This window comes from Ostrinia furnacalis, unplaced genomic scaffold (genome assembly GCF_004193835.3).
Source record: "Ostrinia furnacalis isolate ACB-3 unplaced genomic scaffold, ASM419383v2 OfSCF2049, whole genome shotgun sequence".
In the NCBI taxonomy this organism is placed as follows: Eukaryota; Metazoa; Arthropoda; class Insecta; order Lepidoptera; family Crambidae; genus Ostrinia; species Ostrinia furnacalis.
Genome location: NW_021132288.1, coordinates 297285 through 310542, shown reverse-complemented (window position 1 = coordinate 310542; position 13258 = coordinate 297285). Strand labels below are relative to the sequence as shown.

The 13258-nt window shown below is 37.4% G+C and overlaps 4 protein-coding genes across 4 annotated transcripts; 2 read left to right on the top strand and 2 right to left on the bottom strand.

Annotated features, from left to right (window-relative positions):
- The first annotated feature begins 340 nt into the window (after positions 1–340).
- On the top strand, positions 341–1457 carry LOC114354446 (histidine-rich glycoprotein). Its single transcript, XM_028306834.1, has 2 exons — positions 341–477; positions 586–1457. Exon 2 carries the CDS (start codon positions 590–592, stop codon positions 1397–1399), a length of 810 nt encoding a protein of 269 aa, XP_028162635.1. The 5' UTR covers positions 341–477; positions 586–589; the 3' UTR covers positions 1400–1457.
- Positions 1458–2814: 1357 nt separating this feature from the next.
- Positions 2815–3968, bottom strand: eIF3k (eukaryotic translation initiation factor 3 subunit k). The gene is made up of 4 exons (XM_028306857.1): positions 3776–3968; positions 3466–3685; positions 3136–3355; positions 2815–3011 (listed from the first exon to the last, which is right to left on the bottom strand). Exons 1-4 carry the CDS (start codon positions 3826–3828, stop codon positions 2860–2862), a joined length of 645 nt encoding a protein of 214 aa, XP_028162658.1. The 5' UTR covers positions 3829–3968; the 3' UTR covers positions 2815–2859.
- Positions 3969–4712: 744 nt separating this feature from the next.
- Positions 4713–6384, bottom strand: Tbp (TATA-box-binding protein). The gene is made up of 4 exons (XM_028306871.1): positions 5964–6384; positions 5700–5830; positions 5329–5572; positions 4713–5016 (listed from the first exon to the last, which is right to left on the bottom strand). The coding sequence occupies exons 1-4, from the start codon at positions 6228–6230 to the stop codon at positions 4741–4743; spliced, it is 918 nt and encodes a 305-aa protein (XP_028162672.1). The 5' UTR covers positions 6231–6384; the 3' UTR covers positions 4713–4740.
- Positions 6385–6824: 440 nt separating this feature from the next.
- On the top strand, positions 6825–12658 carry SWIP (strumpellin and WASH-interacting protein). The gene is made up of 5 exons (XM_028306862.1): positions 6825–7190; positions 7345–7511; positions 8475–8956; positions 9040–11175; positions 11268–12658. The coding sequence occupies exons 1-5, from the start codon at positions 6913–6915 to the stop codon at positions 11472–11474; spliced, it is 3270 nt and encodes a 1089-aa protein (XP_028162663.1). The 5' UTR covers positions 6825–6912; the 3' UTR covers positions 11475–12658.
- Positions 12659–13258: the final 600 nt, after the last annotated feature.

The following is a 13258-nucleotide window of genomic DNA, read 5'->3' as shown; positions in this document are numbered from 1 at the left end:
TTAACGTTGACTGAACTTTTGCGTACTTATTGTTCTTCCTACCGCATAGAATTAATTACAGACTGAGAGTAACTCCAATCGCCTTACCTAATGTCGGTACACAGTGACCATTCAATGCTTGATAAACAGCAGTTCTTTAAATAACTACGCCACAAGCATTGTTAAACCAAATACATTTTTCTCTGAATATTTAGGATAGTAAACACTATTTAATTAAATGAACAATCAACAAATGTATGAAAACAAATCAGTCATAGCTATCACTGGGCGTTGTAACGGAACTAATTGTGTTAAACCGTGCGATGTCGCCACAGCCGCAGCCGCTCGCCCAGAAATCGGTAGCAACTAACTATTGCCAAAGATCACTCTGTAATCGACGACAGATGAAAGCGTTGTTATCTATAAATTCGAGGTGCGAACACTCTTGTGTCACTCCGGTCCTGACACTCCCAGGAACCACGCTACTGAACCAGTCAAGTAAGTGTCGCTTGTTTATTAATAACACTTAAATTTTCTTTATCATAACATAGCAGAAAATAATTAATCTCCTTTAAAATACACTAACCTAATACATTTTTGTTTCAGAGCGATGAGACTTCTTCTACTGATAGCGGTGTCAGCATGCGCTGTCATAACAATAGAAGCGCGTAATGTACAGAAGGGCGAGCCAGGCGTCGCAGATGCAGTGGCGCCCACGGGCGGCGACCTGACCGCCGCCGGCACCTCGCAGGACCAGGCCTCCGCCGGCACCGAGCACAAGAAGGCCAAGGACAGCCACCACGAGGCCGGCGGCGGCCACGAGCACCACGCCCACCACCACAAGGAGGAGGAAGAAAAGGGAGGCAAAGGCTACAAGTCCCACCACCACCACGACAAAGGCGAACACGGCCACCACGGGAAACACCATCACGAGGGCCACCATGACGAACACGGCGGACACAAGAAAAAGCACCACGACGAACACGATCACCACGGTGAACACCACGAAGCCGCACACGGACACAAAGGTGGCAAGTTCGGCCACAAGAAGGGACATAAGAAGGGTTCCAAAACGACCGGCTTCCACCACAAGTCTCACAAGGACGAGTACCACAAGGAGCACAAGTTCTACGACGACTTCCACAAGGGTGGACATCACCACAAGCACGGAGATTTCCACGGCCACCACGACAAAAAAGATGGCCACCACAAGAAGGGTGGTCACCACGAGAAGGGACACCACGAGAAGCACCACGGCAAGAAGGGCCATCACGACAAGGGCCACTACGACGAGGACCACAAGGGCCACAAGGGCCACCACGGCCACGAGGAGCACCACGCCCACCACGAGGAGCACGGCAAGAAGGGCGGCCACGCGGGCGGCAAGGAACATGGATACAGCCACGGAAAGAAAGCATAAACAGAACGCAGTCACTTGTTATTGTTACACATTTTTGTTGTTTATTATTTTTATTTCAAACGAGTCATGTTTTGTTAATTTATTGAATAAGAAAATTATTTAAACATTTGGTTAGGTTAATTAAGTGAATACTGAAAAATCGAATCAATTGGAAATGAAACTGGTTATGAAATTATAATTTTAGAAATAAAAATAATATTTTACTACATCACTAGTTTAATTTTAAACAAAAAGTCGTATCATTATTGATTACCTACCTACTTGTTCAATGGCCCTTTCTTTACGCAAAGTGCCCACAACATCATTACTTTTTGCTATTGTCATTACATAAATTGATTTCTTGGCATTACACAATCGTAGTTGATGTTAGCAAGCTGATTGAATAACGAAATAAATGAATCTACAGGACTTTGCTCTGCTATGTAATCAAAGTCAGTAATAAATTAAATACCTAGTTGTTTGCAGTAGTGTCGTTTATGGAACGGACTCCATTTTTGACTTTAACAATCATGTAGTGTAGGTAGAAGCAGGTCAAGGGGCATATTATTATTATCGCTAATACCGTGAACAATTCGTTTTTGTGTGTGCTTAAATATGTGTAAAATTTATAATTTTTGGGTTTGAAAATATATATAAGTAAGTACATTTACAGTGAAATAAATATCTTAAATACAGCCGAACACACTCCTCCTTTTTTAAAGTCGGTTAGTGTAAATCGTCATGAATGCCGCGTGCCGAGGTCCCAGGTTCGATTTTCTATCAGAAATTACAGGAGCAAAATATAGCTGCAAACGCCAAGTTCAGGTACCTAGCAAATAATACGAAAATCACTTACCATAATTCGACTGTGATGGAGGTCCCAGGGTACGACCATATTCGATTTTCATTGGATTTTATTGATTTTTTCTTGTTCCTCTGACATCTTCTCTTAGCCCATAATCCTACCTTCAACATTAAGTAAATGTTAGGTACTGTTTTCTAAATATATAACTATGGTTAGGGACAGTTTGGAAAAACAAATTAAAACTCAGATTGATGTGCATTCTCCCAATCTTGGATACTGATATTAATTTTGGTAATAAAAGCCAAATGTGTCTATCAGTGTTTTTTATAAACAATAAAATTAGGGTGTATATTTTCAGGCTATTGCTTTTCAACTTAAGGTTTTGCTAACCTTACTGTCCATCCCATATACCGTAGTAAAATCCAATTTGTACAAAATGTTTTTAGCTTAACCAAATACTAAACTTAAAATTCTGTGTATTTACTTGCTTATGTACCTATTTTTACTCTGCATTAGCATAGTCATTGTGCCTTTAGGGAATGCATCACTATAATGTGAAGTGTATAAATACTCAGATTAAAATTAAATAAGGAGTTTCTGTTTCAATACATTACCAATTAAAAAGCATGAATTATGTAGATAGCACAAAATTTATTGTAAAAATATAACTGTAAATCTACAAGAGTGCCATAAGAGGAGCTAAGTGCTCAAACTCAATCTTCTCCGTGATGTTCTTAGTCTTAATATTTTCGTCCTGGTTGGCAATGAAGATTAGGTTTCCTTCGTCTTTCCAGCCATATTTCTTTACCCAGTGCTTTAGTGTGACATCTGAAAACACATTGTTGTTATGACTATTGTGTATAAATGCTAATTATTATCTCAAAACTGATGATGTTTCTCAGCAAAAAAACAGCTGTTGCAGCAGCTTTTTCAAGTTAGGAGAATTAATTACCATCAATTCCTCCCAAAAGGTTGGCAAGATTGTTTTTGTCGATGGTCTGGAAGGTGATTCCAACTACGTGGCACACAAACTTGCGTATTGAATCGTGGAACCCACTGATGCGGCTGCACAGCTCGGGCATTTGATGCACACGGTTCCAGAACTGAGCAAAGTCACACTGCTCAAGGATATCTGCCAAGTATTTTATCTGAGAAATAGTCTCGTTTTCAACCTGAAAGTCACAAATAAATTGAATTTAATAAAATAAATTTATCTTGGATTTAGCTGGTAGGTAAAATTAAATTTCTTATTTCAAGTAGTATAAGTATTTTTCATTCTTACTACAGATTCAAGCAACAAGCACTTGCAAAGGGTGAAATCAGTATGTGGGAAGTTGGTCAGTGCTTTCAAAAGGATCTGGCAGGTAATATCTGGGTTGAATTTCTCCGGGTTAAACTGGTACAGCTTCAAGACTGCCAAGTTTGCTTCCAAGTCGTAGGTATTCTCACGTGACTGCATTTCTACATATCGCTCCAGTGTCTGAAGATTGGCGGGGTTATACCTATAACAAAACAGTACACTCACTCAGTTAATAAAGGTGGTAGCATTAAAACCTGAACTACCTAACCTCTTCTGCATTAATGAGACTAACCTTTCAATACTTCTTAGTATACTTGCAACCGTCTGTTTCATAGTTTCTGCCATTTTGAATATTAGATATTTATTTATGAAACACAAGCACTAAACTCAGAATTAGTGTAATACGAAGATGTTTTTCAGAAATACTTGATGATGGATGATGCCGTGGTGTTCCGTGAATTTTGACAGACTTGACATTTTTGTAGTTGTCAAAAATAGGGATGCATCGATGCGATCAGTTCAATTGATACTTGAATCGCAATAATCGTGAATGTGTTTAGGTTTAATTTTTAATACTACTTTTTCAAGCAAATTGCCAAATCCCGCCACACCGCTCACAAATAAAAAAATACAAAAGTGTTGTTTTAGCTTAGATAATTCAAAAGAAAACCATTGTGGCCCGTGGCCGTAACCAACAGACACTACTTCAAGTTTAAATTTATATCGATTGATATCGATATATGCCAGTCTTATTCAATTACATTAGATGTGGAATAGAAACGGTACTTCACTATTTGACCGAGATCGTGTGGCCTGCGGCTACCGACTGAAGTGATTTTTTTGATACACACACAATCAGATTAAAAAACTTTTTAACCATGCTGCATGTAATTTTAATGAGCTGGGTCACTTGCTGTAAGATTTTTATAACCGAAGATGATATAAGCAAATTATTACAAAATTAGGGAATTTATAGCTTAGAAAAAGCTAACGCTTTGATATCAGTTACCACAGTAAAGAATATAATCAGTAATCTAAACTCTTATCTAGAAGAGAAAGTAGAACAATGATAGTTTTTTCAATTTGAAATTTCAAGTTACCAAATAAATCAACAATACAGAAAATTTAGCTTTATTAATAATACTATTATTAATTACAATTATAATTACTTATTGCTAATGCCTTACAAAAATAACTTATATTATGAACACTGCCATCCTCACTTTATACTAGTAAAACTATGTTATACTAATGAAACTATTGTTTCTTAAAACTTTTTAGAATAGGATAAATATTGTCAAAGGCTTCATAAATCTCTTGTCGAACTTTGGCACCAGTTAGCACAACTTTTCCGGAAACAAATATTAATAACACTATCCTAGGTTTAACCATTCGGTATATAAGTCCGGGGAATAACTCTGGTTCATATGAACTGAACTGGCCGTGAGTGAGGACCAGACCTTCTAGTCGTATTGGGAATTTAACATCACAACTGCCCACCATGTTTTGTATTTTGAAGTCCAAGAACTTGGCCTGTAAAAGAAATTATTTACATGTTTATACTAAAGTATTTTAAAAATAGTGTCATTAGTTATGTGATGATTTATTTGCATTTGAAAAAGGGTACATTAAGGATGTTGTTAATAACATTAAGTTCAGCTTTTTCAGCCAAAATAAATGGCATGCAAAATTACATTAAACAACAAAAACTCCACAATGTAATTACATGACCTAGTTTCTGAAGCAAGTATATCTACTTGTAAATGTATTTATAAATAAATATAAATACATTTTCTTATTATTAAATTAAATTAAATAATCTAACCATTGGAATATAATACTTACTGTAAATCCAAGTTTCTGAATAATCCTAGCATATTTCCTAGCAGCCAGTCTCGAGTCTTCTTCACTTTTAGCACCTGTGCACACCATCTTTCCCGAGGAGAATATAAGTGCAGTGGTCCGGGGTTCTCTTATTCTCATGATCACCGCAGCAAAACGCTTAGGGTTGTATTCTGCATTACGCGCATGGAGTGCAATCTTTTTCAGATCTAGTTTGCAGTTCAAGTTAACAGTAGATACAATATTTCTAAAATAAAACAACAAACTTATTAGTCATAAATTATAGTCCTCGGTACCGAGTTAAAATCTAACTTCCTTCTAGAAATACCACAGCATTAATATTACCACACTATTTAAAAAAATACCATACTCACTGTAGTTGAGGAAGTATGCCAGGGTCAGCAGAGTGTGGAGTCATTGGAGTCATAGGCGCTGGACTAGCTTGACTGAGCATCGGCTGGCCCACTAGACTGCCACTAGTAATCATTGGCGACATGAGGTTTTGCTGGAAAAAAGCAATAATTTTCAATACTCAATACTCAATAGTTTATTGCTTCCATAATTTTATTTTATAGAATAGTTTGTAATTTGTCATTCATAGGTGGCTCTTAATAAAAAACCATTAGGTCAGTACTCACCGGTGTCTGGGGCTGCATCATTTGCTGAGGAGTAGCATAGCTTGCGGTTGGCGCGTAAGTATGCATAGTTCTTTGAGGTGTACCCAAACTAAAGCCCACGAGAGGTGAAGCCATCGTTGCGAGGGTGTGTGATTGTTGCTGCTGCTGCTGCTGGTGTTGTTGCTGCTGCTGCATAGCATTTGGTAAGATTTGCTGATCTTCTTCTGGCTGATGGAGGGGTGTACCGATTCCCGGTATATTATATGGACTTGGAAGCATTTGATCCATTTTGAACAACTATTAAGAACTACGAATAACCTATAAAACTTTGCAGCGCTAAATTTATTGAAATTAAAAAACAATTCCACTTTGTTTTAACGTAAAACAAAACTGCTCGCCAAGCCAAATTGTTCGTGTCCGTTCTGTCAAAAATCTGTCACTGTCATCAAATTTTTTTTTCGTCAATAGTGTTTTTTCTATTTGCCGGACAGGTCAAAGGCGTATACATTATAATTCTCACATGTAAATTACTTTTTTATAATCAGCTAACTCAAAAATTTCATTATTTTCTAAGGTTTGGTAGTGGTTCTTGAAGACTACATTTACTTGAACTTGAATCTGAACTTGAAGCGCGTGTTTCGCTACCCCACACAATGTAACACAAACGTGATGACCTTAGAGTTTAAATGGCACGTCTCGTGCTAGAAAAAAGTGTATAACGAAAAAGAAGATTTAGCCAGTAGCCCTGCATCACTTATCATCCATAGAGAAGGGGGCGTCGTAAGGGCCAAGGGGCGTGGCTTATTGATAAATATCCGGATTCCGGTAACCGGTTTGTCCATCTGTCAGTCAAGTCAACCAACTTGTCAAGTTATTTCTGTTCTCCAAAACTCCAAAATAACTTTTCTTAAAAAAGTTGCGATTGTGAAAGGCTGCTAAATAGGAATACTAAATATATTACCCTAACGCTATGGGCACAGACACAGAGAAGGAAGCAGGTTCTTACATCCTCAAAAGCTATGGAGATTTTTTCAAAAAACAGTACCAAGATCTTGCTTTACTCAGTAACAACAGTGTATGGGATGGAAACAAAACATTCTTGCCGATACAAGTTCTTATGGAGCCCAATGAACACATATCGGTAACGAAATTGGTTGCATCTGATAATACATTGATGACTAAAGTTTTGGGTGTTTTATCTTCACTTTGTGTAGAGGTGATGGAGCTAAAAAAGGAGGCGTTTGAAAGGTATGTTACAGATCAACAACAATGAGATGCATAATATTGTTAAAGTAATAATTTTGCCACTTTAAATAATATTTAAAGTAGTTTAAACATACTTCGTCTTGCACCCAAGGCACTATTTGTAAAAAAAAGTAAATAAAATATTAATTTTTTACAGATTTTTTCCATTCCTAGCAGTTTATGAAGAGTATGCTAGTAGTGAGGTTGCCTCTCAGATGGAAATCATATGTGAACTGAATGCTTTCGTTATACGCTGTGAGGAAAGCTTGAGAAATCTGTGCTCTCAAGTGTTTGCTGTGTACACAGAAGGAATAATCAATCTAAGTATGTATTTAACTATGCGTAAGAGTTATATGAGTATTTCTTCTACTAGCTATTTTGTTAATTACAAAACCTTGTGGGATATGATGCTCAACCACAATAAGGAAGCTAGATGTTAGTGCTTCCTTCCGAGCGGGTGTTATGCTCGGGGACCAAGGTCCAATTTACACCATCTTGGTTTGCCTATATATACTTGGCAGGATATAAAACTCCGTCACCGCGATGCAGGTTTGTATGAGCGGCGGAGTGTGCCATAGTGAAGTAGTGACAGCGCCATCTGTTGGTCACTAGTTTGTAGTGGCGTCGCCACACCACTCCCCCCGGAAGAACCGGAGGTGGATGACGTCAGGATGAGCTCAGCAGTCTGTGCGTGATGAGCTTACAATTGCCAGTGTGCTCAAGTCTGCGGTGAGTCGAGACGAGCAGGTTGCGGTGCTCTATCCACGGTGAGTCGGGATAGTGAGCGGAGGCGTCTTCGATGGTCGGGCGTGGAGCTGGGCCAGAGCTGTACCTGTGACCAGTGAAGTGACGGTTGCTTGCTGCCGAGGAAACCAGGAAGGTCGGTTGCGATCTGCGATGGTCCCTGAAGGCTGGATGCTGGCTTGTTGAAGACTGGAGCTGATGACGGAGTGGCGGAGATGGTGAGGATGGCGGAGGCTGATGCCGAAGATGGTGGTGATGGAGGTTGCGTCTCACATCACGTCGGGGTCACCAATGTGGGATATGATGCTCAACCACAATAAGGAAGCTAGATGTTAGTGCTTCCTTCCGAGCGGGTGTTATGCTCGGGGACCAAGGTCGAATAAAATGGCCTTACCATAAGTTTTAGACAAACAAAGTGGATAATTATTCTACTTTCTGTAGCTTTCTCAATGATAATTCATTAGGAGATAGAGAAGTAGTGCTTCAGTAATGCACACCAATCAGATTATTGGTAAACTAATTACTTATTGTGTATTTTTTTAGACGGGATCCAGCTACATTATGTAATCAATCACATTGGAGAATTATTCACGCTGCTTGTTTTGCTGGAGCTCCTCATATCCAACTGTTCTTTGTCTACAAAATGGAGCAAATACTGCAAAAGCCTAGAAGCTTACAGGGACTCCCCTGACAGTCTAGATGTCTCAGACTTTGAAGCCCTAACTACTGCCATAAAGAACATTACAACTAAATTGATGAATGATGACATTGTCCAAAGCTCTTTGCAAAGTCTTTTGTCACTCAGAAAGAATTTGGTGGACAAAAACTGCTCAAACGCTTCATTAGAATTCACACAGTATTTAAAACAAGCCATAGCCAACTTAGATAAATTAGTACAGGAGAAACCTAATGTCACCAACATGTACAAATGTATCAAAATGAATTCCCTTTTTGTGCTGAGTTCACATTTATTTGGGAACAATGATAAGAAAGTTTTTAAATCTCTAATAGATTTAAACACAAAGGTTGGTTTTTTTATTTTTTATGCTAATTTACCAACTTTGGTATTTTTCATTTATCAACTAAATAATTATACTCTCTTTTTCAGGCACACAGCATTCATGTAATAGGGACAACAATTTGGTTTCCAGAACAGTTTCTTCAAAGACATTTACCAGCACTCTGTGGAAGCCATGGAAAAATAGCCCAGACAATGCTGAAAGCGCGCCAAGCACACATAAGTGCTAAAAAAGGATCCCTCACAAAAGACATTTCTTATCTCCAGTCTTTATGCACTCAGTGGGCTTTATCAGTAGAAGACACCTTCTCATCAAGCCATAACAAGCTGTGTGCAGCAGAAATGACCCAACATGCTAAAATACTTCTAGAAGGCTTAGAAATCACATCCAATATTAGTTACTCTATCCTGACACTTATTAATTTACACCTATCACTTGGCATACCACTATCCAAAAGTGTGCTCATGTCATCATTTGAAATAATAGATATGCTGAAAAGTTTACAAAATGTGGTTTTGCGAAATCACTATCCAATAATTAGCTCTATCAACATGATCATACAGCATTTGATATTCCAAGCCACCATGTCTGTGCAAGAAGTGAGGAAAACTTTAATGACTGACAAAAATTACGCAAATAAAAGACTTGATGAACTCACGTGCATTGTGATTGCAGAGCAAGCTTTAAAAGGAGCTACGACTATGGAGAGAAACATAGCTGCGAATATAGCTCTAAGCTTTGTGCCAGACACCACATATTTAGAAGATAGCTATGCAAGACTTGGTGTTCTGCTTGAAAAAGTTCAAACACTTTCCAGTTTTAAGAAGACCTTTGAAAACTTGTGCAACTGCTCCTGGATGCTGTGGCATCAGAACATTGTACCCATTTACTTTGAGCAGAATTTCACCACTCAATTGAATGCTTTAAAAGTCAAGTATTTTCTAATGGTATTAGAAGACTGTTTTACAATGCTTCACAAGACTGACACCCTTTATGAAATGAATAAATCTCAAGAATTTCTCAGTGACATGAGAAATCTTATTGATGAAAAAATACTCAAAACTACAAGTCAGAATATTGAAACCAATCTCAGATTACATATTCATTCTCACCTGCAACTGGATGTTGTTAATCCATTTACATCTGATATAACAAAGAAACTATTACTGGCTATTGATAATTTTCGTATTCAGAATGTGTATTTGTGCGTAGTGCCATCAGTGGAGCACTATCTGTCTACCATGTATTATAACTTGACCACGGTTGTATTGTCAGACTGGAAAACTTATGGCGAGATGCGACAAATGGCGAAGTTCAAGTTCAATCTTCGCACTGTTCAAGACAACCTCCCCACGCAAACCCTCGAGCAAGGCTTAGATGTGTTGGAAATAATGCGAAACATTCACATATTTGTCGCTAAGTACTTGTACAATCTGAACAATCAAATATTTATTGAAAAAAGCAGCAATAACAAGCATTTGAATTCAATTAATATCAGGCACGTCGCTAATTCAATAAGAACTCATGGCACTGGCATCATGAACACGACAGTCAATTTCACTTATCAATTCTTGAAGAAAAAGTTTTTTACCTTTTCCCAGTTTATGTACGATGAACAAATTAAGTCTAGATTGATAAAAGATCTGCGGTACTTCAAAGAAATTTCTGTTACAAGCGGAAATATGTATCCCTATAGGAATGCTGAGAAATTCAATAAGGGTATCAAGGTGCTTGGAACAGATGAAGATGGACAAAGTTACTTGGATCTGTTCAGAGATCTGATCAGCCAAATTGGGAATGCGATGGGGTACGTGCGAATGATAAGGTCTGGCGGCAGACATTGCTGTTCAGACGCAACTGTGTTCTTGCCGTCACTAGAAACTACGAGTTCATTCAAAGAATTGAGCGACGAATGTGGTTTGGGACCCAAAACAATTAACTCCGCTGAAAATTTAGACAGCACTATCAATGGTTTGCTGACGAACTTTTTACAGGGTACGGAATATTTTAAGTTGCTCGTCGATGTGTTTGCGCCAGTTTTCAGAAACCCCAAAAACGTTCACCTGAAGAATTTCTTCATTATTGTGCCGCCGCTGACTCTTAACTTCGTAGAGCACATGATATTATCTAAAGATAAAATGACAAAGAAAAATAAGGCTGGGGCAGCATTCACTGATGATGGTTTCGCGATGGGAATCGCTTACATTTTAAAATTATTGGATCAGGTAACTGACAATTAAAAACAATATTTTACCTAATGTTAAGGTACCATTGTGGTCTCAAGAAATGTATTTATAAATGTAAATGTTATTTTCAGGATTCTGACTTTGAATCTTTACACTGGTTCGATGCTGTATGGAAGCACATATCTACTGAAAGAAAAACCCTTGAAGAACAGAAGACTAAAGGGTCAGTTCAACTGCAGCAAGCTTTAGCCCTTACGGAAAAGAAGATCAAGATCATAGAAGAAGAATTTAAACTTTTGTATTACAGTCTCACTAGTGCGAGAATATTTTTTAGATGAGCACATAGTATGTTACAGCTATTATATTATGCAAATAAACAATATTAAACATATATTTAGGTCGTTCAAGAAGTAATTTATTGAAATAAAAACTGCTCGTGCTATCTAAATTCAATTTTGTCGAAATTAGCTTTTTATGAGCGTGCAATTAATTAATTGAGCTTTTTGTTAACGCGTGCGTGTGACGTAATGGTATAAACGTATGTATAATAAGATAGATAATTATGTTAAGATATCGTGATAATGATGAAATACAAAATGGAAGTATATAGAGTTCATATTTGATATTCATCCTAACTGTGATAAATAAAGATTGTATACATAATATGACAGCAAGTTACAATATTTTTAAAGTATCAAAACAAAATATCCATAAAAACCGACTAATCGCTAGGTAATTACTGTGTAATTATATTCTGTGTTAATTAATGAATTATTGATAGATTTCTACATATAAAATTTATTCTAAAGACACTAGAAATGATTCTAAAGACCCTAGAAATTAGTTTCGGCATTATGTAATTGATAAATATCGCCTTGTTATTAATATGTAAACTTATTATTGTTATAACGAATATTTCGGTGAAAATTCATTATTTTTAAATAAAGCAACATAAATTATTGATATATCTTTTATTTAGATATTCAACTGTACTACATGAATAAGAAGTGTTTGAAAATCGAGGTCAAAACCGTCAAAAGTCGTATCTGCTACTATCTTACGTTGAATCTAAGGTCGAAGTTACGAGAAGCTAGTTAATACACATTCAGAATATAGGCATAAAAAGTAAAAACTAATAATATAGCAACAAAAGTAACAAAATTACTTGCATTGACATCTAGTTAAATATTAATGCTTCTCCTAACTCGACAGGACAAAAATAGAATAAATGTTATTTGGAGAAATGCATGCAAATTATTATATAACATTTTATTTATATAGGTAACCTACTACCTACTGTAGATAAAATGTAGCAAGTATACATAAGAAGTGATTTACAACAACATATATTTATTTGTCACCTTGAATAACTAATTCACACTTTCTTAACTTCTATTACCTATAATGTCTCAATGTAGATAAAATAATATCTTGTTTATTTACAGGCGAGATACTCAGTATCTTTACTAAATTACAGAAACATTCACGTAAATCGCATAACACTATCATTTTCTGCTCAATGTTCCAACTTATCAAAAGCATATGTGATCACAAATAACTAATATCTATTCAATCATATAATCCGTAGCACAAAATATTTAAAGTCACAAACTTCACGACGCGTCGAGGGTAGTAGTTATTCACAGTCATCCGCAGTTAGTCTTTCCCATTTTGCCTTTGTAGTATTTCTTTCGAAGGTTGTCAAAGCATCAACCCGAATTTTGGAGCCGATGTCAGCTCGTTTGACACTAGGGTAGCCTCAATTTCAACGGTCACGCGAGTTTTCGAGTCACAAAATCGCAATAGCTAAGAAGCGTTCTTCAACGGTGGTCGACGTCATAGAGTAACTTGTATTATGTCGACGTGCACTTAGGGTTGCCAGGTCCAAAATCACAAAAGCCGGACTTTGTGCTTCATTTGGCCGGACATTTTACCCTAAAAGCCGGACCCGGGGGTGCAATTAGTGTCAAGCTTATAGCTCATATGATTCTGTGGCTGGACTTTCACCTGTCGCGCGCAACAGGCAATATTTGGCCGGACAAGTCCCTAAAAAGCCAAACATGTCCGGACGCCTGGCAACCCTACGTGCACTACTCGTCGGTTTCCGCATCGGTCGACGGGA

Excerpts from the sequence above, each read along its gene's own strand:
- eIF3k (XM_028306857.1), bottom strand. The coding sequence starts at position 3,828 with ATGGCAGAAACTATGAAACAGACGGTTGCAAGTATACTAAGAAGTATT. Across the intron at positions 3,686-3,775 it reads ATACTAAGAAGTATTGAAAG|GTATAACCCCGCCAATCTTC; the intron begins GTTAGTCTCATT and ends GTTTTGTTATAG. Across the intron at positions 3,356-3,465 it reads GCTTGTTGCTTGAATCTGTA|GTTGAAAACGAGACTATTTC; the intron begins GTAAGAATGAAA and ends TGTGACTTTCAG.
- Tbp (XM_028306871.1), bottom strand. The coding sequence starts at position 6,230 with ATGGATCAAATGCTTCCAAGTCCATATAATATACCGGGAATCGGTACA. Across the intron at positions 5,831-5,963 it reads TGATGCAGCCCCAGACACCG|CAAAACCTCATGTCGCCAAT; the intron begins GTGAGTACTGAC and ends GCTTTTTTCCAG. Across the intron at positions 5,573-5,699 it reads GGCATACTTCCTCAACTACA|AAATATTGTATCTACTGTTA; the intron begins GTGAGTATGGTA and ends GTTTTATTTTAG.
- LOC114354446 (XM_028306834.1), top strand. The coding sequence starts at position 590 with ATGAGACTTCTTCTACTGATAGCGGTGTCAGCATGCGCTGTCATAACA.
- SWIP (XM_028306862.1), top strand. The coding sequence starts at position 6,913 with ATGGGCACAGACACAGAGAAGGAAGCAGGTTCTTACATCCTCAAAAGC. Across the intron at positions 7,191-7,344 it reads AAAAAGGAGGCGTTTGAAAG|ATTTTTTCCATTCCTAGCAG; the intron begins GTATGTTACAGA and ends AATTTTTTACAG. Across the intron at positions 7,512-8,474 it reads AGAAGGAATAATCAATCTAA|ACGGGATCCAGCTACATTAT; the intron begins GTATGTATTTAA and ends GTATTTTTTTAG.